Source organism: Tamandua tetradactyla, chromosome 1 (genome assembly GCF_023851605.1).
Source record: "Tamandua tetradactyla isolate mTamTet1 chromosome 1, mTamTet1.pri, whole genome shotgun sequence".
In the NCBI taxonomy this organism is placed as follows: Eukaryota; Metazoa; Chordata; class Mammalia; order Pilosa; family Myrmecophagidae; genus Tamandua; species Tamandua tetradactyla.
This window is the reverse complement of record NC_135327.1, coordinates 61,614,425-61,639,446: the sequence shown is the minus strand read 5'-3', so window position 1 is coordinate 61,639,446 and position 25,022 is coordinate 61,614,425. Positions and strand designations below refer to the sequence as shown.

The following is a 25,022-nucleotide window of genomic DNA, read 5'->3' as shown; positions in this document are numbered from 1 at the left end:
AGCTAAGTCCAAAGGAAGACACAATGGCCCACATCTCCTGCTTGGCACCTCCTTTTCAGCCTCAGGGGACTGCTAATAAGGCTAAAGAGTCAGTGTTGCAGAGGTAGCAGCAGAAGACGTGGCCACTATAGCCAGGGTCACTGTTGGGAGGTGCCAGGGCCCAAGGGCTGCAAATGCCACTCTAGGCTCAACAGAAACAAGCATGTGCCACGAGAGCAGATCCACAGGGGCGGCCCTGTCTTGGTCACTGACCAGGCAGCCCAGAAGACAACACCATGTTCTGCCTGTCCATGTCCACCCTCCATGTCTGTGTCCATAGTCATATTCATATCCATGTCTGTGTCCATGTTGTCATCTGTGTCCACCACCCATGTCCACGTCTGTGCTGCCATCTGTGTCCATGTCCACATCCACGTCCACATCCGTGTCCACGTCCATGTCCACCATCTGTGTCCCCCATCTGTGTCCACGTCCATGTCCATGCTGCCACCAGTGTCTATGCCCACATGTCCACATCCATGTCCACATCTGTGCCTGTGTCTGTGTCCTTGCTGATCTGGCAGTGATCTCAGGAAGAAGGTGCAGTGTCCGCAGGCCAGCAGTCCACCCTCCTCTCTGCTGGGCCTCACAGAGCCCCTGAGCTCAAGGGCACCTGTTCCTCCACAGTGGCTGCCCTGCCCCCTCATGGGGTCATGACTTGACCACAGTCCTGAGAGTCATGTCCAAGAGCAAGAGCACGTGTGTCATGCTGTTGGGAGCCGGTGACAACCCTGGGCAGCTGACAGCACTGATCTTCCTTAGACTTCCTCAGAGCCCCTGCCAGCTGTGGAGCCCAGAGTCTGCGGCCCCTCCTGCCACCTGCTTCCAGCCCAATGTGTGGGCAGAGAAGGAGAGTCCTTATTTCAGGGAAGTGCTCTGCTTGGCAGTCCACCTGAGGCCCGACTGATGGGGTGGACCACCCCCACCTGCCAAAGCCCATTGTGCCTTGCAGAGGTCACAAAGAGAGCCCTCAGGGGGCCCAGTGCACAGACAGTGATGGGCTGGCAAAACCAGTGCTGGTGGAAGGGAAGAGTGAATGTCTCGGGATTCATCTGAAAACAGGAAACCTGCCACCAACTGAGACTGCTGCTGCACCTGCGCTTTGAGAGGAAGCCACCTGATGAGGTGCAGATACCTTGGCCCATCGCCCCTCAGCTTAGGGGCCACCACCAAGCCTGATGCTCAAGTGGTGGGAGCAGAGAGGGAGGAAAAGGGGGTCCCATGCCCAGAGGAGGGGCAGCACGGGTCTATGTCCAGCCCAGGCCAGGAGGGGGCCTTTGGAGAGGTTGGGGGTGCCTCAAGCCACCCACCCCAACATTGCTGAGACCAATAAGGAAGATTTTTTTGTTGCTGTATCAAAAGATTTTGGGGGGGTTAAAGTTTTTCCTGGGGACTTTTTCTTAAGAGGGCCTTTCCAGATCCCCAGAGAAGGAACATCAGCTGCTCATGTGACCCACATCCACAGCTCTAAAATTACTCAACCCCTTAAACTGGAAAGTTACTATAATGTTTCTTCCTAGGTAGAAAAGAAAGTAGAATTGGAAATGAAAATCGGAAAAACAAGCACAAGAAAAGTGGCACAGAAGAGGAAGGAAAGGAGAGAAGAAGCAAGGTGGGGATGGAGAGATTCAGGGGGACAAAAGGGACAAAGCATCCCAGCTTTCGATTCCTGGGGCCTGGCGGATCAGGTGCGGGCGGGGCCTAGAACATGAGTGAACACGTGGACCTGCCACATGAACCAATGAAAATGCTCATGTGAAAAGCCTGTTGGAAGCCCTGCCAGGCCCTGTCTATGTGCAGTGACACATTCCTCCCCGGACCAGCCTCCAGAATAGACACAGCCAGGCTAGAGGGTGGCATGGGGGTCTGAGCGCCCTGTCCCATTTCCAATCCAACTCAGGCCCAGGAGCCCTCATCTTGGAAGCACCATGTCCCTGCTCCCAGCTGGACCCCAGAACGGGATAAGCCAGTGAAGCTGGGGGACTGGATTCAATGACCCCCAACACAGAGGCCCATGGGAGGGAGAACACCCCTGAAAGGGATGACCTGAGAGGATGAGGCAGGTCCTCCTCCCACCAAAGTCTCTACCAGAGCCTCCACTTTGGCTCAGCCCAAGGCCTCTGATGAAAGCCCAAGGTTCAGCCGAAGGCAGGGAAATCCAAGACACAGCAGTGCCCAGTTCAAACCCGCAAAAGAACAGATATGCCTGGTTGGCACAGGGTGTCAGAGTGGGTGAGCCAGTGTCCACAGGGCCCTGCCTTGATGTGGGGGGCAAGGAGGAGCAGAAACAGAGATGAAGCAGCTCAGCCAAGAAAAAGGGTGAGCACAGAGGAGTGGCCAAGCCAGAAGCAGTAGGAGCAGCAGCAGGAGGTTGAGGGGGGGCTTCTTTCATCCCCAGCATCCAGTTCATTTAGCAAGAGCCAAGCAGTCTGCAGCTCACTGGCCACACAGATTTATGACCACAGACAGTTCTGGGCTTTTCCTAAATCTCTGAGGCAGTGAGGAAAGCAGTGTCCAGGCAGCCCACCAAGGGCCCTCGGGAGAGGCTGGGCCAGGCTACCATGGCCTCTGCCTCCACAGGGTGCAGACAGATGGAGCACTCAGAGCGGGGAGCCCAGCCAAGTGGATCACCTCCCTGGCCCCGGTCTCCACTGCCCCCATCCCAGGAGGCAGAGGCCAGCCTGGAGCTGGAGCCTTGGAGAAGGCTGGTTAGGGCTGAGCCTCCCAGGAGGAGAGGAAAGCAAGGTGCCAGGAGACAGGAGTCAGGGAGCGCAAACGTACTTGAGGTCAGCAGAGTGAGCAGCCATGAGGTTTCTGAGGCTCTTGTCAGCAAGAGGACAACCAGAGAGGCTGAAAGAGAAGAGGTGGATGTCAGGGTAAGCAGGAGCAGTGGAGAGGGAGAAAGAAGGACCAGACCCACCACAAGCACCCAGGCCAGACCGGACCCGGCGGGACGAACCTGCGGTGGGAGGCATAGTTCCCAGTGATGTGGCCGCTGCCGTCACAGCCAGGGGTGGGACAGCTGGACAAAGGAAAAGAGCGTCAGAGCTGCAGAGCAGGGCACATGGTTCCAGGCTTGCCCCCACAGCGCCTGTCTAGGAGGGCTGGAACAGCGCACCTCCAGGCTCACGCTGCATCCTCGAGGCACAGCCCCTCGCCTCTGACCATTAGCTTCTCCCACGCAACTTAAGAAGGAAAAGGGATCAAATTAAAATTGAAGGGAACTTAGGATGCTCTGAAGCATGTGCCTACGGACATGTAGACAGAGCATGCCTGCCCCTTGCGGTCCTGAAGCAGCATGGCCTTTCCAGGGGAGGGGACAAAGTGACAGTAGAGAACACCACAGGGCTGAGGGCAGGGGGGCCCTGGGAGTGAGCTCTGGGCACGTGGGAGGGCTGAATCCTCAGGCCACCTGTGCCCCAGGGACCTAGCCTAGCTTCTTCCATGGAGCGTGGTAGTTGGCCTCTAAGGAAGGGTAGCTCAGAGCACTGGTTAGTTAGAAAGCCACAGGCATTTGGCTTTGAGATGACTTTTAATCACGGTGTAGCTCACATGCTCTTCTGGTTATGTCAATTCCATTTTGAGAGTGGTTCCCCTTTCCCGGGCACTCATGAGATTGGAGGGGGACCCCTAGATGCAGGGGGTCAGCAGAGCCAAGAGTGATGGGCCATAAAGCATCCTCTAACTACCACTCACCCAGGAGCAGGGCTAGGGATGAGGTCAGGATGAGGTCAGGCTCAGAAAGGAGGTTAGTCTCAGGGACAAGGTTAGCCTCTGGATGTGGTTAGGATGACATCAGACTCCAGGAAGAGATTGGTCTCAGGGATAAGGTCAAAATGAGGTTGGGATGAGGCTGGGCTCAGGGATGTCAGAACAAGTCAGGCTTGGGATGAAGTAGGACTTGGAGATGTCAGGCTCAGGGATGAGGTCAGGTTGAGCTTGGGCTTAGGGATGAGGTTGGGCTTGGGGATAAGGTTGGGCTCATGATGAGGTCAGACTCAAGTGCAAGTCAGTCCAAGAATGAGGTCAGAACAAGCTTGGGTTCTGCGATGAGGTGGGGTCAGGACGAGCTCAGGTTCAGGAACAAGGTAGGGCTCAGGATGGGATCAGGCTCAGGTCCAATGTCGGGCTCGGGACGAAGCTGGGCTCTGGGATGAGGTAGAGTTCAGGACAAGGTCAGGCTCAGGGACAAGGTAGGGCTCAGGATGAGGCTGAGCTCTGGAATGAGGTGGGGCTCAGGATGAGGTCAGGATCAAGTCCAACATAGGGCTCGGGACGAGGCTGGGCTCTGGGATGAGGTTGGGCTCAGGACAAGGTCAGATTCAAGTGCAGTTCAGCTCAGGTATGAGGTGAGGATGGTGTTGGACTCTGGGCTTAGGGACATAGCCAGGATGATGTTGGGTTTGGGGATAAGGTTGGGCATGGCCCCTGGTCACCCCAAGGCCCCTGAGGAACTCTCTCTCAACTCCCCGCAGTCCCCCACCCTGGTCCTGCTCTGTGGCTGAACAGGGAGTTCTGTCTTGCTCTCAGTCACTTTCAGAGGATGATGTCAGAGCCCAGTGCAGTGCAGAGGTGCTGAGGAACCTCTTTCAAGGGTTGCCTGCTGCCCAGCTGGGGAGGATTCTCGAGGAAGAGGCCCCAGTCTTTGCCTCAATTCCTCAAGGCACAAGAGGAGTAAAGTGAAGTAGGCTGGAGGGTGGTTAGAGTGCCAGAGTGAGCAGAAAGCCCCAGTGGAGGAGACCCGACCGGTACAGGTTCAGGCATTGTCACACTCCTTTCCAGACTGTAGAAGCTGCTCCAGGAGTCCTGATGGCTGAGGAGGGCAACTTACGTAAGCAGCTCCTTCTTTATGTCCTTGGAAAGAAACTTCAGCTTGAAATTGGTTAGCGTGACTTCCCCAGGATACTTCCGCTCCTCAAAATTCTCTTCCGACACTTCTTGGTCATCTGCTTCAGAAGAAGCAAAAGAATGGGCTGCTGGCTCTGACTGCAAAAAACCAGCAGGGACATGTTTTAACTGGCTGGCGGGGAGGCCCGGGCGGTGACCCGGGGTAGGGCTGAGGCAGAGGAACCCTAGGACTGGGTCCAAGGAGGCATTTTCAGGAGTGTCCTGTCTTCTTGGTCAGGTTGGAGGATTTATTCCCCCAAACACAGAAAACAATGCCTCTGAGGTGCTAGGACATCCCCACCCCATCCCACCAGCCAGAGGCCACATTTCCGGGCTTCTGTCTGGACAGGGAAGGTGGTGGCCCAAAATGAGGAAGCCCAGGGCCCGTGGGTCACCAGCACTGATGCTGCTACTGAAGTAGTTCTAAGCACAACAAAGCGTGGCGTGCTCTGAACCGGGCACTGGACTCTGGAGACAGCAGACACTACATAAATACTCCTTAAAATGACATGAAGAAGAGGCTCAATTCCTCACAGGCACAAGAGGAATAACACAAAAGTCATGAATTCTGATGAAAACAATGACAGGGCCTGCAATTGCCTGGCCCGATACCCATGCCCGGTGTGACACGTTGGTCACAACGGCATGCAGGAACGGCTGTGAGAGAACAGCGCCGTGGACACTGTGTGTACTGGGCACAGCTCCTGCCATAAGGGTCAGGGTTTTGTAAGAGTCAGCAGGAAGGGGGCTGCTGTATGTCAGGATTCCAAGCCCACACTGTCCCAGAACCCTAGACAGGGCCCCTAACCCCAGGCCTGCCGCACCCCCTGAAGAATGGGATAGCTGCAAAGCCAGCACGAGGGGGCATGAGGACGAGATGATTTGGCCTTGTGAGGGCAAGACCGTGGTGGGGTGGGAACGCAGGGGAACTGGCAGACCTGGCCATGCCATGCCAGCCCTGGAGAGATGCCCACATTGCTGGTATAGCCCGGGCTATGCAGGGGCCACTCCAACCTCTGGGGCTTGCAGCCACAGGGCCTGAGCACTGGGAGCTGAGCTTGGCCAGGTAGCACACACACCTCTCAGGGAAAGCCCAGAGCCCACAGCCTGTGTCTGAAAGGGAGAGCATCCTGCACTTCCCAGCTCCAGTGTCAGTCCAGGCTGGGACTTGGGGCCCATGGCCAATTCCAGGGGCTGCCAGGCTGTGAAGCACCTGCCTGCACCAGCAGATAAGTTCTGCAGCTTGGTGGGAGCATGCAAGTCCCAGGAAAGTTCAGAGACTGACATCACCTGTGGGATCTGAAAGCTCTGCTCTTCCCCTCTCCTCACAGAACCTCATGTTCATGCCTGATCTTGTGCTCTATTGGGACAAGGCCACAGAGACAAGATGCAGCATGGCCTCTGGGCTGAGAGATCTAAGAGGGCAGATGGGGAACAGTGATGAGACCCAAATATGGACACAGGCAGGACTCCCCCAGAGGTTCTGTCAGAAGCTCATGGCAGGGACAAGTTCACTGTGTTATCCAGCCTGCCTGCCACCTCTGAGTCTAACTCCACAGCCCATGGCCCACAAACCACAATCTCTTGATCCCACGACCCCATGGGCTGGTACATGGCACCCACCTCCTCAGGCTCCTCCTCGCGCTGGCGGCTGGGCTTGGTATAATCCAGGGGTCCATCCCACTCATCCTGGCGGGAGGCTTGGCTAGACTGGGGAGAGGTCAAAGAGCTGCTGGTGGTGCTGGTCAGGCGCTGGGGGGCCTCAGGCGACTTCACACTGGGACTGCTGCTGCAGCTGCTGCTGCTGGGGAAGGCGCTGTCGCGCTTGCGGTGCTTGCGCATGCTCAGGTCCAGGGTCCCATTCTCATCCACCTCAATGTCCACAGACTGCAAAGGCAAAGAGGAAATGGCATGCCTGCTTCCAGGACTTTCTGACCAGTGAGTACTAGAGAGAGCCCAGGCAGGTTCCTTTGGAAGCCAAGAAGAAGCCAATCAAGGGCAGGAAGTCTTTGCAAAGAAAGAACTGACTTACCAAATCCTGAAACTTTCAGGGAGGACACTCCACCCTGTCCTCTCACTTTCTCACAGAACAACAAATGGACCCTGAGACAAGGCACAGCATGCGCTAGACTGGACCATCCAAGCCAAGAGTATAAGAGCAAACACCAGACACGGCAGGCACACGTGGAACACAGCATGAACATGGATATGACAAGACACACATGGGACATGGTATGAGCATGGACATGGCAGGTACACATGGGACCCAGCATGAGCACAGACATAGCAGAAGACACGTGGGGCCCAGCATGAGCACAGACACGGCAGAGGACATGTGAGATACAGCATGAGCATGGACATGGCAGGCACATATGGGACATGGCATGAGCACAGGCATGGCAGGCACATGTGGGACACAACATGAGCACAGACATGGCAGGCACATGTGAGACACAGCACAAACACAGATATGGCAGGCACACATAGGACATGGCATGAGCACAGACATGGCAGGCACACGTGGGACATGGCATGAGCATGGACTCAGACATGGCAGGCACACGTGGGACATGGCATGAGCACAGACACAGCATGTGTACAGCCACAGACACGGCAAGCACAGGTGGGGTGCAGTGTGGCTCAGTGCCCCTTCCCTCCTAGCTCCTCGGTTCGACCCCCTCAAGGACAGACTGACCTTGCTGGGGGGCTGCTGTGGCTTGGTGCTGAGGTTCTCGGGCCTCTCCCAGCAGCGCGTGGAGAGGTTCAGGATGGCGGTGGCAGCCATGTGTGCCGCCTCAGCATCGTGGGCGTAGTCGAAGCCTGTGAAAGGGGGTGCTCTTCACACAGGTGCTGGGGGCCTGTGGTGGGGAAAGAGGCCCAGGAGAGGGGTCTGGCCGCACAAACGGAGCAAGAGCTGGCTGATGCTCAGCTGGACCGGGAGGCAGTGCAGCCGCATGCCAGGGCACTTGGGGGATCCTGGGGCCTGCTTACCCTCCCTGCCCTCCTATTGGGCCACATTTTGACCTGATCAAAATTTGGAGAAAAAGAGAAAATACCCCTCAGATGTTCAGCCAACGTGTGAGCTCCAACAAAAACACGTCTATCAGAGACCACTTCTTGCGACCAAAGAATCCTCCAGTAGGATGCAATGTTTTAACTATCACTCAAGGAAGAATATTTTGTAAAAACACCTCAAAGAGTGCTACCATGTTTAGACTGACTATGGGGTCCCGATCACTGGCCACAGCCTTCATAATGCAACATTGTTACTTTCAGTTAACATGAAGCATGAGGCAGCACGTTGTCTCTTCTACGGGTTGTAGCGCAAAATCACTTGCAGGCAAGACGCTTCTGAGGAGTGGCCATGCTGCAGGCGTGCCATGGAAGGCCTAAGCATGTGAATGCACAAAGGCAGCAGGCGTCCCTGCACTGCGACCTGATGGGCACGTTCTGTCAAAGAGGGGAAGCTGGTACGTGCGTCAGTCAGGCATTTTTTATGTTAACATGCAGGATGCACATCACTGCTCAGTAAGATCTGTGTCTGGGGGCCAGCCCCACCCCAGGCTGGATGCCACTTTTCCTATTGTGTTCCCCAGGGGTGCTTTTCCATTTCCTGTGCCTTTGCACAGCTGAGAGGCTTTCCGTCCACAAGTCAGTGAAATGACAAGAGCAGCAGAGTGACCACCCTTGAAGGTTTGTAGGAACAATTTCTGTCAGTACAACTACCAGAACATGTATTGCTGACATTGCTAAAACACGTCGCTTCCAACATGACAGTCCCGGCCAGAAAGCAGAGGGCTTTGCAGTCAGGGTAAGGCCCTGCCCAGACTCGGTGCTGGGGAGCCAACACCCCATCTCAAGCACCAGCGCCCTTTAGACAGAAGCAGACCAAACAGGCTATGAGGACAAATGGAGAGTGGACAATCTCCCAGGATGGACCATGGCAGCAGTTTCACTCTTAAATCTTTGGACCTGTCCACCCAGAGTAACCGTGAGGCTCATGGGGATGCGGGTCAGGCATGGAGTCAGCAGCCACAGGGGTCAGGAATTGAGACCCCAGCCCTTGAGGCCCAGCCTCAGAATCAAGATGCAGCACCAGCTCCTCCAGTCCTTGACTGCCCTTCCCAGAAGCAACATGGAAGGAGGAATGAAAACAATTCTCCCAACTTACATTTAAAGGCTTTAGGTGAGGTTTCGCTGGTCTGAATCTTTGGGGCAAGCATGTGTTTGCCAAAAACCTGAGCATCGAAACTCGCATAGTCGAAGGTGACCTTGGAGAGCTTCTCCAGCTCCTTGGCCAGGCTGGCCCTGGGCGTGGTGGGAGCCACACTGGGCCTATAACTCCCATACGGTGGGGCCTCCAGCTGCTTCACGAAGCACACAGGCCTGGGGTGCAGGGACAGAGACACAAAGCCTGTGACAACAGGGAACCAGGCCCAGGCTCCCCCTGCCCTCTCCACACCTCCCGCCCAGGCAGGGGCCCCACAAAACTGTGAGGGTACAGACCTGCACTCCCCTCTACTCCCCATCACTGATCTTTGTCACAGCTCTATTCCTGGTGAGCTTTCCACAGGCTGGCCCAGAGTGCGCATGGAGCCTGAGGAATGTGCAATGAGGGGAAGCGACTGGGACCTTGGAGAAAACATGGCCATGTCTTCATGCAGGGAGCAGCAGCCAGAACAGGGAGCCAGAGACTCTCCCTAGAGCTTATGGGAACATGTTTCAAACAGTTCAACCAACAAGCAGTGTGAGCCAGGGAACCCCCTGATACTGTGTCAAATGTTAGGGACTCCGAAATCAATAGGTCAAACTCTTGACCTTGAGGCTTGCTGTGGTGAAGCTTATGTATATAGCAGAGAAGCTTAGCCTACCTATAGGCTTGCCTAAGAGTTACTTCTGGAGGACCTCTTTTGTTGCTTAGATGTGGCCTCTCTCTAAGCCCAACTCTGCAAGAGAAATCATTGCCCTCCCCACTGCATGAGACATGACATCCGGGAATGAAAGTCTCCCTGGTGGCATGGGAGATGACTCCCAGGGATGAGCCTGGCCTTGGCACCATGGGATCAACAATGCCATCCTGACCAAAATGGGGAAAAGAAGTGTAACAAATAAAATATCAGTGGCCGAGAGAGTTCAGATAGATTCGAGAGGCTACTCTGGAGGTTGCTCTTACACAGGCTTCAGTTAGACAATTCTACCTATCAAAACCTGCCAAACCCCAACCAGAACCATTCCAGCCAATCCTAAAGAACACCTTGGGCAATATATAAGCTTCTACAAAGGTTCCAGCACTACGATTACTTTACAGAAACCTACGACCTCCAGATGGAGACTGGACGAGGTAAGTCCTGAAAAGTAGAGGGGCCAGCCTCTCCAGAACATCAACTAGTTCCATCCCCCTATTTCATATTGTCAACAGCCATTTCTAACATGAAAAAGCTAGAATGGCTATAGCCCAAATATCCCTAAAGAATGGGAGAAAGATCAAATATGATGGTGGAGTTATACAGACAAAGTTGGGTTTAACAAATAAGTATGACAGCTGAATCATATTGCTATTTCTTTTAGTCTCCAGTATCTTAGAGTACCTAGAGTTGTAACCCATTCCAAACTCTGAAATCTGTTCTTCAACTAATTGTTGTGATGTACTTTGAAATCCATTACTTTTTTGTATATATGTTACTTTTCAAAAAAAAGTCTAATGTGATAAATGCACAGCTATATGATGATATTGTGAACCATTGATTGCACACTTGGGATGATTGCATGGTATGTGAAAACATAATATATATCAATAAAAATAAATATTTTTTTAACTCAACAAAATGGTTAAAAAAATGTAATTAAAGAAAATATCCCCCAGAAGTGAGTGTGTGCCTAAAATGGGGTGTTTCTGCCTACAGATTGTACACCCAACTTTGGTCTTAAAATAGGGAATATCTTGAGAATATGCATGAAATGGGTTATATCTGCTCCACCACAAAAAAGGTAATAATTCTGTCTTTTAATATCTGTCAATTGCCTACGATGCATCACATTTGGGTTTAATGCTTACTCAATGACAAAATTGCTTTTCTTTTGAAAAGAAAAACAGTGTAAACCCTTGACAGAGAGTCTAACAGGGAGTCACTTGAAGGCAGAAATCCCCCGCCCAGGAGCTTTTGGAGATTCCCAGCAAGGAGGAGGTCCGAAGGTGTCTAGGGCTACCTGCCTGGCTCAGGGCAGGGGCTTGACCCTCAACCTGTCTCGGCTGAGAGCAGGAGCTGGAATGGACCTGCCCCAGCCCCCTGTCTGGCCACTGTACATTAAACTGCACACTGGTGCGATTTTCAACAGACTTGCTGAGCCAGAGCTCCAGCCTTCGGGATGCAACAGCAAGTGCAGCAGGTCTAGCAGAGTGCTGGCAGAGCCTTTCACTTGGCCCCAGCCCATGAGACGAGAAATATGGCCCAGGGACAAGACCCCACACTAGCCAAAGGGAGTCTTCTGAGACATGGAATAGCCACCAGCACCAGTGAGGACTTCCCATTGCCATGGGAATGAAATGCCATGATCGCCCGTCAGTGTCATGAGCTGAAGTAGAAGCAGACTTTTCTCTGTACAGGTGAACACGGGTCCATGGCTCAGGCTGCTGCCTCCAAGTATGAAACCAAAACCATGACTCCCAGTGAGGCCGTGGGACACACAAGCTACGCCCTCTCCCACCAATTGGCTCATCCAGCCTCTTCCCCAACCCCACATCCACCCCACCCCATCTCCCAATCGCCCACCCTCACATCCCACAGCCCCACATCCCACCCATGACAGCGCCATGGCCTGAGGTGGGCAGCCCTGATGAGCTCCGAGCCTCTGGCTTGAATTTTCTCTCCTGACAGCAGGGCTGATGGCAGCACCCACAGGAGCCATGTGGTCTGCAGAGGCCATTGCTCCTCCACTCTTCAGGTCACAGGGAGGAGCCTGAGCATCTCCAAGTCAGCTTTCAAGGTCCTTGGCTAACAAGAGCCATGTCCGTGCATGTGCACCCCAACACACGTACACACACAAACATGCAAGCACATGCATGCTTGCACCACACATGCACAGACATTCAGGCACTTGCACATACTTGCACATGCATACACAAACATGCGGGCATGCATGCGTGCACACACACATGCACAAACATGCAGGTGTGTATGCACACACAAACAAACTTGCAGGTGTGCACACACTTACACATGCATGTATGCACACAAACATGCAGACACATGCATGCTCACACACACACATGCACAGACATGCAGGCATGCACACATTCACACATGCATGTACCACAAACATGCAAGCTTGTGTACACACATGCACAGACATGCAAGCATGCACACGCTGGCACACTGGCACATATACAAACATGCAGGCACACCCACACTTGCACAAGCACATATACATACAAACATGCAGGCATGTACACACTCACACACAGAGACATGCAGGTGTGCACACACTCACACATGCACACATACACATACACAAACATGCAGGCATGCACCCGCTCACACACACATGTGTATAGACATGCAGGCATGCACGCGCAGACATGCAGGCACATGCACACTCACACTTACATGCACAGACATGCAGGTGCACACACATTCACACATAAATGCACACACACAAGCATGAAGGTGCATGCACACTCACACACACAAGCGTGCAGGCACATGCACACTTGTACATGCATGCACACACACAAACATACAGACATGCACACTCACACATGTACACACACAGGTGCACACTTGCTCACACAAACATGTGGGCACACACATGCACAAACATGCAGGCACACAAATGCACAAACATACAGGTGCATGTCCTTACACACACAGGCATATGCACAAACATGCAGGCATGCATACACACACCAAGAAAACATGCAGGTGCATACACATTCCCACACACATGCACAAGCATACAGGCATGTGCACAAACATGCACACACAAAACATGCAGGTGCTCATACTCACACATGCACACCTTGTGTGTACACTGCCTATGCACCGTGTGCCTGTGCCAGCCCTCGCCCTCGGGGAGGGTCTGTCAGGGGTGCAGGAGGCAGAGGACAGGCAGAGACCAGTGGCTTCAGGGCTGCCAGGACAGGTGCGGCCCTTGGCTGCAGGTCTACTCTTCCCAGCAGGACCCCACACCCTGTGGATGGGCGGATCCTGAGCACCCTCCCAAACTGCCCTCCAGCGCCGTCCCTGGGAAGCTCCAGACCCCCACCAGGCATCAGCGTGTGTGTGCATGCACACACACATATATGTGAGCACACATGTGCACACAAGAGCCTAGGACAGTGCTGTACCTCATGTCACTCACCTCAGGGTCCGATCTGAACTGGAGCTGCTCTGGGGAGGGTCCCCTGCCTGTGCTTGTGGCTTCTCATGAGATTTGGCTAATTTTTCGGCAGCAGCGATGGGACACCCTGACAAGCTGGAAGAAGCAAGGGGGTCATAAGAGCCTCATGGGCCTTCCCGGGCCCACGGTGCTGTCATCAGTTGGAGAAACAGATGCCAGGAGGACACCCTCAGGGGAATGCACAGGATACCCTAACCCCTTTATCTGCACAGCTAACGCTTATACAGGATCGTCCTTCTCGGGGCACAGAAGGTGCCACATGGGGACAAGAATCCCACAGGCAGAGGCTTCCTCTTGGGCTGCTGCTCTCAGGCCCTCAGACTGCATGGAAGGTGCTCACTTTCCACTTGGGGAAATTCTAAGCCAACGGTTAAGAGATGAAGCAACCTCCCCCAGCATGGCCCAGCCCTGGGCAAGGGCCCTGCAGGGTCTGTCCGACAGGCCTTGCCCCCACTGCTCACTACATCCCAGGGCTGAGCTCTGAGCATAGCCGCTGCCTCCCTGGGGTCAGGAGGTCAGCAGACTCAGGTGTGCATGGAGCCCCAGCCCAGACCCCAGCGCGGATCCCAGCCTGTACAAGGCGCAGCCGATGTGAAGATGAGGGGACGTGCCCGCTTAAAAAGAGCCCAATCTCAGACATGGAGGGAGAGGCTCTATCTGTTGGACATGATCATCCATGAGCCAGAGCACTAGCTCCACCCAGAGAAGCAACAAGGCATCTTTCACCCGGTGTAAATGCAGCATCTTGTAGGAATTTACTCTCCTCAAAAGGTGCGGCCTCAAAGGCTCTGGGGTCCTGCCAGCAGCAACACCTCAGGGCGTCCCCGGGCACTCTGGGAGAGGCCAGGAGACAGACGGGCTCTGGTCGCCGAAAGTGGGCACCCAGCGATCACCAAGGCCAGCATGTGTTCCGGGAGCTTCCACCTGGGCCTCAGCCCTGCACAGAGTGGCCCATCCATTCCCCACAATTTAATCCAGCCTGAGCAGGCCCCTATAGTCTCCACCCTTTCAGCAGCCCACAGTCACCACTTGGCTTCCACACAAGCAGTGGGCCTCCCCACACACCCCCATGCCCCCTGAGCCTCCAGCCCTACCCCATACTCCCCCGAGCCCGCCTCCAGCCTCTCCACACACTCCCCAGTGCCCCCTGAGCCTCCAGCCTCCCCACACACACCCACGTCCCCTGAGCCCACCTCCGGCCTCTCAGAACCCCCAGCTCACAGGGGTTCGGCAGCAGACTTCTGAATGCTGCCTGCTCCCCCCAATCCCCCACATCACCTCGGGCAGGTGGGCAGAAAGGATGGGGTCCCAGGTACCTTCTATGTGTGTTCCGGTTGCTATTCACGTGGCCCTGCCCGGTGCAGCCGGGAGTGGGACACTTCAGCACATTCTCGTGCATGGCCAGAACTGCAAGGGAAGGTGTGGGGCAGAGGATGAGGGCACAGCAGGCGGCAGTGCAGCCAGACAGACAGGCCGACAGGGCATCCTGAGTGCAGGCCCACGACCGCAGCTACCCCAGTCCCTCAGCCTGCCCAGGCCCAACCCCCACCTATCGTACCAGAGGCCAGACTCAGCTCTCAAACCTCCATGTGTTTTGCCCGTCTAAACTCATTCTTCCCCAAGAGCAGACATGCCCCCTTCCCCTTTCCTCCCATACCCTGGTAAACCCTAATCTGCTTCCTATCTGCAAATTTGCTATTTCCAGCCATCCTGTATAAGTGATATCACACAATTTTTGTCCTTATGTGTCTTACTTATTTCAATGAGCATAATGTTTTCAAGATTCCTCCGTGTTGCAGCACATCTCATAACTTCATTTTTTCTTGCAGTCAAGTAATGTTCCATTGTGTGAAAGTACCACATTCTGTTAATCCACTCATCTGCTGATGGACACAGGTTGCTTCCACCTTTGGTTATTATGAATAGTGCTGCCATAAACATTGGTGTGCAGATATTTATTTGAGATACTGCCTTAAAAGTTTATTTAGGTATACATGTAGAAGTGGAATTGCCAGGCCATATGGTAGTTCTCTGCTACTTTCCACAGTGGCTGCAACATTTTACATTCCCACCAACAATGCATTAGAGTTTCAATTTCTCCACATCCTCACCAACATTTGTTATTTTCCATTGGTTTTGTGGTTGTTGTTGTTGTTTCAAATAATAGCCATCTTAGAGTATGTGAAATGGTATCTCATTGTGGTTTTGACTTATATTTCCCTAATGGCTAATGATGTTGAACATCTTTCATATGCTTATTAGCCATTGGTATATCTTCTTTGAGAAATGTGTGAAGTCCTTTGCCCATTTTTTAAATGGATTGTTTGTCTTTTTGTTGTTGAGCTGTAGGAGTTCTTTATATACTCTGAATATTAAATCCTTATCAGATACATGGTTTGCATCTTCTCCCATTCTGTAGATTGTCTTTTCACTCTCTTGATAATTTACTCTGATATGCAAAAATTTTAATGAAGTTTTAATAGTCACATTTATCTACTATTTCTTTTATGCCTGTGCTTTTGGCATTATATCTAAGAATCCTTACTGAGTCCCAGGTCATGAAGATCTGCCCCGTCTAAGAGTTTTACAGTTTTAGCTCTTCTCCATAGGTCATTGATCCAATTTTAGTTTATTTTTCTATATGGTGTAAGGTAGGGTCCACTTTCACTCTTCGCATATGGATATCCATGCAATGGGTGTCCCAGCACCATTTCTTAAAGAGATTATTCTTTCCCCAGTACATATGCTTAGCAATCGAGCTGGAAATCAATTGCCATAGTAACGGATCTATTTCTGGACTTTCTATTCTGTTCTACTGTCTGTCTATTCTTATTAGCATACCACACTGTTTTGAGTACTATAGCTTTGTAGTACAATTTGAAATTGAGAAGCATGAGCACACCAGCGCAGTTTTCCTTTTTTCAAGATTGTTTTGGCCATCCCATGTGAATTTAAGGATCAGTTTTACAATTTCTGCAAAAAAAAAAGCTGCTGGAATTTTGATAGGGATTGCATTGAATGTGTATATTGCTTTGAGTAGTATTGACATCTGAACTACATTAATTCTTCCAGTCCATGAATATGTGATGTCTTGCCATTTACGTAGGTCTTTAATTTCTCTCAGCAATGTTTTATAGTTTTCAGGGTACAAGTCTTTCATATTCTTAGCTAAATTTATTCCTAGATAATTTATTCTTTTAGATGCTCTTATAAATGGAATATTTTCCTAATTTCTTCTTTGGATTGTTAATTGCTAGTGTTTGGAAACAATTGATATTTTGTGTGTTGATTTTACACCCTGCCACTTGGCTGAACTTGTTTATTAGCTCTAATGGTTGATCTAATGGTCTAATAATCATGTCATCTGCAAAAAAGAGATAGGTTTACTCTTCTTTTCCAATTTGGATGCCTCTTATTTCTGTTTCTTCCTAATTACTCTAGTTGGCACTTCTAGAACAATATTGGATAGCAATAGTGAAAGCAGGCATTTTTGTGTTGTGCTTGATCTTAGTGGAAAGCTTTCAGTCTTTCATCATTGCGTTTGATATTAGCTGTGGTTTTTTCATAATTGGCTTTTATCGTGCTGATAAAATTCCCCTTCTAGTCCTAGTTTTCTGAGTGTTTAACAAAATGGATGCTGGATTCTGTCAAATGAGTTTTCTGCACCTACTGAGTTACTCACATGGGTTTTCCCCCTTTCCTTCTATTTGTGTGGTGTATTACATTCTAAACTTAATTTTCACAATAACTTCTTCTGGCCTAAATGTGAAGACAAGTGCCTTCCCCCTCAGAGCCTTCCACAGCTCAAGTGCACTGTGGCTCTGTCCTTCTCCTGTTCTCCCTCCCCTCTCACGCCCCCAGCAGCCCCTCCCAGTCTATTCCCCTTAGTGTTGGTCATCCCATATCTGTGGCTCTTCTGTGGCTCTGGCCCAGGTACCTCCACGTGGACAGCTGGGCATGGCACATGTCCCAGCCTTGTAGGGCTCAAGTTTGGGCTCAGCTATTTGGGGAGCAAAGAGAGGGCAGGGCCAGGGAGCCCCTCCTTGTGGAGCCCCCTGGTCTGGGGGTGGCTGGGGAGCCACTCACTCTCCGGGGGGATCCTGTCCTTGTGGGGGCAGCCCGACAGGCTGCGGTGGTGTGGGTACAGGCCAGTCACATGGCCGGTGCCGTCACAGCCTGGCGTTGGGCATTTGATCTCACGCTTTTCAGCTCTAGAAGGGTCTGAAACACATAAGAAATATCAGTTAGCAGCAGGAAGGCAGCCATGAGGGAGGTGGTGAGCAGAGGGAGGTGAGTGGCAGTCAGGGGCAGGGTGCTGCCTAGAAGCCCGAGACAGACATGGCTGGCAAGGAGGGGCCCTGGAAGAACTAGGCTGCCCGTTGTCCACGTGGAAATGGGAAAGCTCGGGGACTGCCCCAATCATCCAAATAGCAGGACATGCCGTGTTTCTACAGGAAAATCTCAGGTGTGGCTGGACTTCTTTGTTCTGTCCCTGCTGCTGACACTGTGCAAAACCCACTAACTCTGGGGAGCCGACCAAGCCAACAAGAGCCCCCCGTGGCAGCCTCTGCACAGAGAGGCATGCAATGATGTCACTGCCCAGCTGTCCTTATAATTTTTCCAGAATGAGGAAAACAGGGTAACTTCCCATGGCACAAAGCTCAGTGAGTGAACCTGCTACCCTGCACTGACCTAGGGGGGCCCTGCCACATGTGGGGACTGGAGGGGACATGTGTCCGGGTGCAGATGACCCTCAGGGCATGGCCAGTGCCCAGACTCCTCTGGGTGGAGTTAACCCCTCCAGAGGGGCCAGCTCAGACCTGGCCCCACCCGGGGGAGGGCTGGGCCCAGCAGGAATGGCACTAGGCACCTTTGGCGCCCAAATCTGAGCTCCTTCTGCCTCTTAAGTATGCTCCTCTTGCACCTCAGCACTGTCCAGGATTGCGCCTGCTTCTGTGTCCTGATATCTGTCTCTGACCCAGCCCTGCCCAAGGCTCCCAGCTCAGCCCCCTATAGCACCCCAAGATGCTTCCCCTGGGCCCCCAAAATCTATCCCTGAAAGCAGGACCCCCTTAATCTGCCCCCCTAAATGTCTTTCCCAAGACCTGAGTCCCCCAATATCAATTCCTGGGGTGTCTCTATGTCTTTACTTTTCATTCAGTGCCCCATTACAAGAGTGTCCACCCATGTCCACCCTGACCTGCGAGCTGGCTACTAGGGTCTCGGATTGACACCCCATACTAGGTCCCCATACCCACCCCAAGTCTATGTCACCCTAAAATGTGTCTCCTCAATATCATCTCCCCTTCATCCTGTGTCTCCCTGTGCAACATCCCCTCAACTCCTAAGCTTGAGTCTGTACTGGTTGAATCTGGGACCCCCCCAACGGCTGCACTCCAAGTCTGTGTCATCCTCAAATCCTGCCCCCATCTGAGTCTCCTCAGTTCCAGTCCTCTGAGCTTGTCTCATCCTGCATGGGAGACCTCAGAACATCTGTCCCCAGCATCTCTGTTCCACCTGGCAATGCCCTGAGCTCTGTCTCCTTCAGGTCCCTGCCTCTCCCAGACCAAGTGTGCCCGCCCAGTCCAGGTATGCCCACTCAGCCCAGGTGTGCCCTCCCAGCCCCAGGTGTGCCCGCCCAGCCCCAGATATGCCCGCCCAACCCCAGGCGTGCCCACCCAGCCTTAGGCATGCCCTCCCAGCCCAAGTGTGCCCTCCCAGCCCCAGGTGTGCCCGCCCAGCCCAGGTGTGCCCTCCCAGCCCCAGGCGTGCCCTCCCAACCCCAGGCGTGCCCTCCCAGCCCAGGTGTGCCCACCCGGCCCCAGATGTGCCTTCCCAGCCCCAGATGCACCTGCCAAGCCTCAGGTATGCCCTCCCAGAGCCAGGTATGTTGCCCCAGCCCCACGGCCATGTCCCCCACATCTCTGTTTTCTGCTGCAGTGTCCAAATCGGCCCCCGGTGGAAGTGGACATCCCTTTCCCCATTCTTTGTTGGTCTCAGACCTCAGGCCAAGCAGGCACATGAACCGGCAGAGCCAGCCTGTCCTCGGGAACTGATGCCCCAAATACAGATGGGCCTGGGCCTTCAGCTCCAGCCCCTTCCCCTTGTGGGCCCCAAAGCCCCCACAGAAGCCCAGCCTGGCAATCTTTGCTACAACAGAGGCCACTCAGCAAGGCTGGGGGACATGTTCCCTCCCCCTGCCCCTCCTGCCTGCCCAGCTGGCCCCAGGCCTGGGAGAGGGCCACGGTGCCCCAACATTGCTAAGCAGACCCGGCACAGGGGCATCTCCTTCCCAGGGCATGTGCAGTGAGGTGCAAGTTCTGTGCAGCCCAGTCCTCCCCAGGACGATGTCCTCTGCCCCAGGAGGTCCGGGCCGGCCAAACCCTCTGGGCAGCAGAGCCCTGCCCCTCCCTGGGCTGGCCCCACTCACCTTGAGGCCTCAGCTCACAGCCCCACCCACCTGGGGGGCCCGTGTGCCGCCCCTACCTTTGCCATAGAAGCTCTTCCGCGCAGCGTCCGGGGCCTTCGCTGCCTTCCCCTCGCTGGGGCCGCCCGGCTCCCGGAGCACGCACACCTGCCGGGCCTTCAGGGCGATGGCCTGCTCCAGGAGGCCCAGGTTCCCACGCGTCATCACGTCATACATCTCCGAGGCGTCTGTGGCTGCCGACCTAGCGGAATGGGCGTCCTCATCCCTGCCATCATCCGAATGCGCCTCCACGACACCAGGGAGCACTGGTAGGGGGCTGGGGGACACGGGACCTTTCTGGCCCGAAGTGTGAGGGCTGTCCTCCCCACAGACCACCCCAGGGGCTGCCTCCTCCTCCTCCTCTTCCTCCTCCTCCTCCTCTTCTTCTTCCTCCTCCTCCTCCTCCTCCTCTTCTTCCTCCTCCTCCTCTTCCTCTTCCTCCTCCTCTTCTTCTTCCTCCTCCTCCTCCTCCTCTTCCTCTTCCTCCTCCTCACAGTCCGGGGTGGCTTTCTGCTTCCCAGGCTCTCCACTGGCCAAGCCATCCAGGGGCCGCTCACTGATGACCTCCACCACCTCCTCGGCGTCCTCTGGCTGGAGGAAATCGCCTCTTTCCCCGATGTCGCTGGCAGCCCCCTCAGCAGCTGCCTCCTCCAGGTGCACCTGGCCTGGGTCCCCCGGCAGGCTCTGGTCGGCAATCTGCCCCAAGTTCAGGAGAGACGCAGCGACGATTTCCTGGCAGCTGCTGCAGCTGCCCCGGGACGACACAGTGGGACTGCGGACAGGGCTGGCACCAAGGCGCGGTGGGGCAGAGCCCCTCCCTGCACAGAGCAGAGGGGCCGCATGGGCTCAGGCCCCCGCCCACCCCACACCACAGGGAGACGCCAGGGACTGGGAGCCAGACATGGCCATGCCCCCAACCCCGGCCAAGCCTACGGAGCAGCGAGTGAACACTGGCACACCACTCATTGTACCTGTGTTTTCTCAATCACATGCAACCCCACTTTATAAAGTGAAGCTACTCCCCTGGGCAAAGTGCAAATCTTATTTTTAAAATGTGTTTCATAATTGGCCCAAATCTAAACCTTTCAGCAGTAGAAACCAGGATTCACTGGGCCCAGGCCTGCGGGGCTGGTCGACAAGGACCCAGGGGCCCTGCGCCCATAGCCACCACAGCCCACGTCTAGCCCCTTTAGGCCACCCACGCCAGAGGCCAGGGCAGGGGCTGGACATGCAGTTGGGCTCCCCAGGCTCCCGGGGATGCACCTGTGCCCTGGGCCACCAGATGTAGCGGACAGGGTACGGCATGTCCAGTCCTGGGCTCAGGGCCACAGCCCCCTCCCCACTGTTCCAGGTGCCCTCTGCCAAAGGAGCCACCACCCTGGCTAGCCCCAGACACCATCCCAGCACCTGCCCTTCAAGCTCCACAGCCAAGCTGAGCCCTCAGAGGGCCAGGCAGCGGTCTCCAGCCAGGTCACACGGCCAGGACGGGCTGACCACATCTCTAACATGCGCACAGACACACAGACACAGTGGTTCTGCCTACCACCTCTCCACCCTCAGTCGTACCCCACACATGGGGTGTCCAACAGACTGGGGGTGTCCCACACTCAGGGTTCCACATGCTTGGGGTGTCACACGGTTGGGGTGCCACACACTTGGGTGTCACATGCACAGGGTGCCACACACTTGGGGCAGGTGCACCCCCGCAGGCCCCTCCTCAGGAAGCTGCACATGTCAGCACAAGACCTGCCTTGTTCTCAGGCAGGGCTTTCTCTGCGCCCTTGGGCCCCCCCAGAAGCCCCCAGGGCCGCTCTAAGCGCTCTTTATTCAGGGAGAAAGAGCAACAAAGCACCTTCAGCTGGCTCTGAGCGATGAATCTCCTCCTGCCCCGACATCTCGGCCTCGTCCTCCTCCAGAGTTCCTTCCGATTCATCCGAAACAGAGGCTCCCTTCACCTCGGCGTCCTCGCTGCCGTCGCTGTCCACACTGTAGCCCTCGTCAGGGCCAGCGCAGTGGCTGTGATTTCTCTTGGTCGCCAGGTGCTCCTCGCCACCCTCCACTTCCTCCTCTTGGCCAGCGGCAGCTCTGCAAGCTGGAGGGACGAGGAGAGAGCTGTGACCCTACCCTGCACCCATCACACCCCCTGCCCAGAGCCCCACCTCCACAGAGCCTTACCTCCGGTGGCGGGAGTACTTCCCCCGCACATGCCCGGAACCCGTGCATCCTGGTGTGGGGCAGCTGCGGGAGAGGACAGGATGGTCAGCCAGTCCCTTGCCCAAGCCACCACCCCCGGCAGACCGCCTCCCCCAAAGGCCCCCAGAACAGCTGCTGGCAGGGTGAGAAAGTGAGTAAGAACTCATTACAGCTTCTGCGCAGGTACAAAGGTCCTAAAGCCAGCACTGCCCGTCCTTCCCTTTCCACAGGGCCAGCACCTCACAAACACGGCCACAGAACTTCCATGCACCAGAGGCCTAGTCCCTTCCTGCGGCTCAGGGGCAGACGCCAAGTGGCTCCCAGTTCCCCGAGGGACCTGGACAAGAGAGCCCAGACCCACCCTGCCCAGGCTGCAGCAAAGATGCCAGATCCACTCCGGGCATGAGGGTAAGAGAGGCCAGAGAACAAGAGAGGCGGCGGTGGGGCAGGGGCCAGGCAGACTTGCCCCGTTTTATTATGCATCGAGCCACCTTATCCTAATTGTGGGGCCTGTTGTCTTTGCTTTTGCTGAAGATCTAGCTTGGAGATTTTACACAAACAGCTCCTTGTCATTGGGGTTGAAGCTGAGGTCCCAATTAGTCAATAATCTGAGTTAATCAGGCAACTTGTGGCGGCCACCTCTCTGGCCCCTTCCTCTCTCAGCTTCAGAACAAATACATCTGCTCTGGATTGCTGTTCTCCTGCCTTTCCAGGCACAGGAGGCCCAGGTGCTTCAGCAGCTGCTGGATCCTCCTCCTGGTCACCACGGCCCACATCGAGCACCAAGGAGGTGCCCCTGTCCCGAATGGAGGCTGCAGGTGCCTCTGCGCTCCTGGTCTGCCCAACCCACAGTCCAGGTCCCCAGGCTGTGCCTGCCTTCAGGGAGGCCTCGTGCTAAGGACCCCCTGCCTCAAGGAACCCCCCATGAATAGACGACCTGAAGCTTGAGTCCCAGCCAGGGCTGGGCTAAAAGCACTCAGATGTATGATTAAGTTCCTCAATTGGATAAACTTTAACCCCTGAGCCTCAATTTCCCCAAACACCTGTGAGGTAGGGCTCCCAGCACCAGGCCCTGCTCCCAGGAGTTTCGCCAAGGCCCTAACTTTACAGCTAGCACAGGCTCAGGCTCTCATGTACTTTAACTCTGGAGCCAGTACAATCTCACAGGGCCCTAACCCTAACCCTAACCCCTCAGGGTCCTGACCCTAACCCTAACTCCTCAGGAGGCTCTGAACCTAACCCTAACCACTCACGGACCCTATCCTTAACAACTGAAAAGTGTTTGGAGGGAGAGAGGATTGGGGGGTGCTGCAAGGCACGGTACTGATGCTTGAAAGCTCGGAGGAATCTCTGCCAGGGGTGGCAGGTACCTCTGGCTCCAAGGAGTGCCCCTGGCTGCAGGCCACCTAGGTGAGCTGCCGCTGGGAAGATCATGGGTCCCCCTGGACACCAGGAGGCAAAGGTTGCTGGGTCTAGGAGCTGGTGCAGTGACCACGTCCTCCCCGCACATCCCCCTGGCCCTTTCCTTGGCCATCAGCCCAAATATGAGGTCTCTGCCCTTATCAGGGAAGGAGGCCTGGGGCCACCCATTTCTGAGCCCCCTCTGGGCCACAGACCAGAGCCCACAGGTAAAGGTGGGCGCCGCAGCCCCCAGCCCCCATCTCCTCGCCCCCCAGCCCAGCCTCCAGGCACGAAGAACTGCTCTCAGGCTGCTCCTTCATTATGAGGCCACAAGACTCTGCCTGGACTTGGGGACCTCCTATCGCCAGCGGGAGCCCCTGGTGCCAGGCCATGGCTCATCTCAGCCCCCCAACGCTGCGCACTGGTCATTTCGGGGCTGGGGAGGCAGTCTAAGCCCCTCTGTGTCAGGTCAGGGTCTGGGACACACACGGGGGGCCCAGGGGAAAGTCAGGAAGGAAGAGGGCACAGGGGGCATTTGTGCCAATCCAGGAGGGCTGCGCACACAGGCCCCCACCCCCCAGAAACCGTCTTACCTGAGTCAGCTCCTGTGGCCTCTGGGCCCTGGAGGAAGAAGGGAACAGGGAAAGCACAGTAGGGTTAGAATACAGAAGCCACTTCCCCACCCCGAACTGCGGGTCTGTCCCGACATGCCACCTGTCCAGCAGGCATCCAGGAAGAGCCCTTGGGCGGGGAACAGACTCAGGCCCTGCTCAAGCCAGCCTGCAGGCTCTCGGTGCCAAAGGATGAGAGCAGTAGAAGGCATAAGGCTGCATTGGTTCCCGTGACCCCAGCACCTGCTGGGGAGCAGTGCGTGGGACTCGAGCCTTCACTGTGGGATCTGTGCTCCTGAGCAAAAACATGAGGGCGCGACTTGTCAGCTAATGAACAGCACTGCACTCACCTCGGGCAGCCTTGGACCGTGTGCGAGCTCGCTTGTCCTCACTCTCCAAGCTCATCTGCAAGTAGAAAACAGCTGGATGTCAAGGGGGAATTCGCGGCATCTCCCCATAAGGACAGGGTCCCTGGGTTCCCTCACCAAGGGGAATCTATGGCCCCAGAATGACAAGGAACAAACTCAGAGGCCGGGAGGAGGGCTGCAGCCAGGCACAGCAGGAAGGAGGGACTGCTGGCTTCTAGAAAGAACCGGGCTCCTCAGTCTACACACCACCTGGAGTGCGTCCCCCCTGCCCCCCACCCCCACCCCCCCCACCTCAGCCCCAGCGGCCCTGGCCCAGCACACAGACCTGGCTCTCCACGGCAGCAGGAGGAGGCGGCCCCACCCGCCAGCTTCATCTGCCCCAATGTGCAGCCAACACCCAAGGCCTTCAGTGCTTCAGAGACCACAGAGGAGGATTCACAAAGGGGATCCACATAGGGGGGTCAACACAGAGGGGTCCACGCAGGGGGTTCACAGAGGGGGACCCACACAGGGGGATCCACAGAAAGAGGTCCACAGAGGGGTTGTCCATGAAGGGGATCCACAGAGGGGACATCCAGGCCACAGGGGAGGCAACCTGGGTGTGCTGCAGTTGTGTCCAGCGAGGACCTGCGGCCCTGACAATGTCGTCCCCAACAGGAG

At 55.1% G+C, this 25,022-nt stretch overlaps 1 protein-coding gene across 1 annotated transcript in view; it reads right to left on the bottom strand.

Annotated features, from left to right (window-relative positions):
- Nucleotides 1–25,022, bottom strand: part of MYT1 (myelin transcription factor 1) — a 142,772-nt gene that overhangs the window by 95,016 nt on the left and 22,734 nt on the right. The window contains exons 3-15 of the mRNA XM_077157179.1: nucleotides 24,345–24,399; nucleotides 21,965–22,027; nucleotides 21,642–21,881; nucleotides 19,810–20,607; nucleotides 17,410–17,544; nucleotides 14,640–14,730; nucleotides 13,285–13,398; nucleotides 9,098–9,312; nucleotides 7,622–7,746; nucleotides 6,550–6,813; nucleotides 4,871–5,025; nucleotides 2,999–3,061; nucleotides 2,821–2,889 (exon numbers count right to left, since the gene is read on the bottom strand). Of these exons, the coding sequence (XP_077013294.1) occupies nucleotides 2,821–2,889; nucleotides 2,999–3,061; nucleotides 4,871–5,025; nucleotides 6,550–6,813; nucleotides 7,622–7,746; nucleotides 9,098–9,312; nucleotides 13,285–13,398; nucleotides 14,640–14,730; nucleotides 17,410–17,544; nucleotides 19,810–20,607; nucleotides 21,642–21,881; nucleotides 21,965–22,027; nucleotides 24,345–24,399 (2,387 nt within the window). The remainder of the gene's footprint in view (nucleotides 1–2,820; nucleotides 2,890–2,998; nucleotides 3,062–4,870; nucleotides 5,026–6,549; nucleotides 6,814–7,621; nucleotides 7,747–9,097; nucleotides 9,313–13,284; nucleotides 13,399–14,639; nucleotides 14,731–17,409; nucleotides 17,545–19,809; nucleotides 20,608–21,641; nucleotides 21,882–21,964; nucleotides 22,028–24,344; nucleotides 24,400–25,022) is intronic.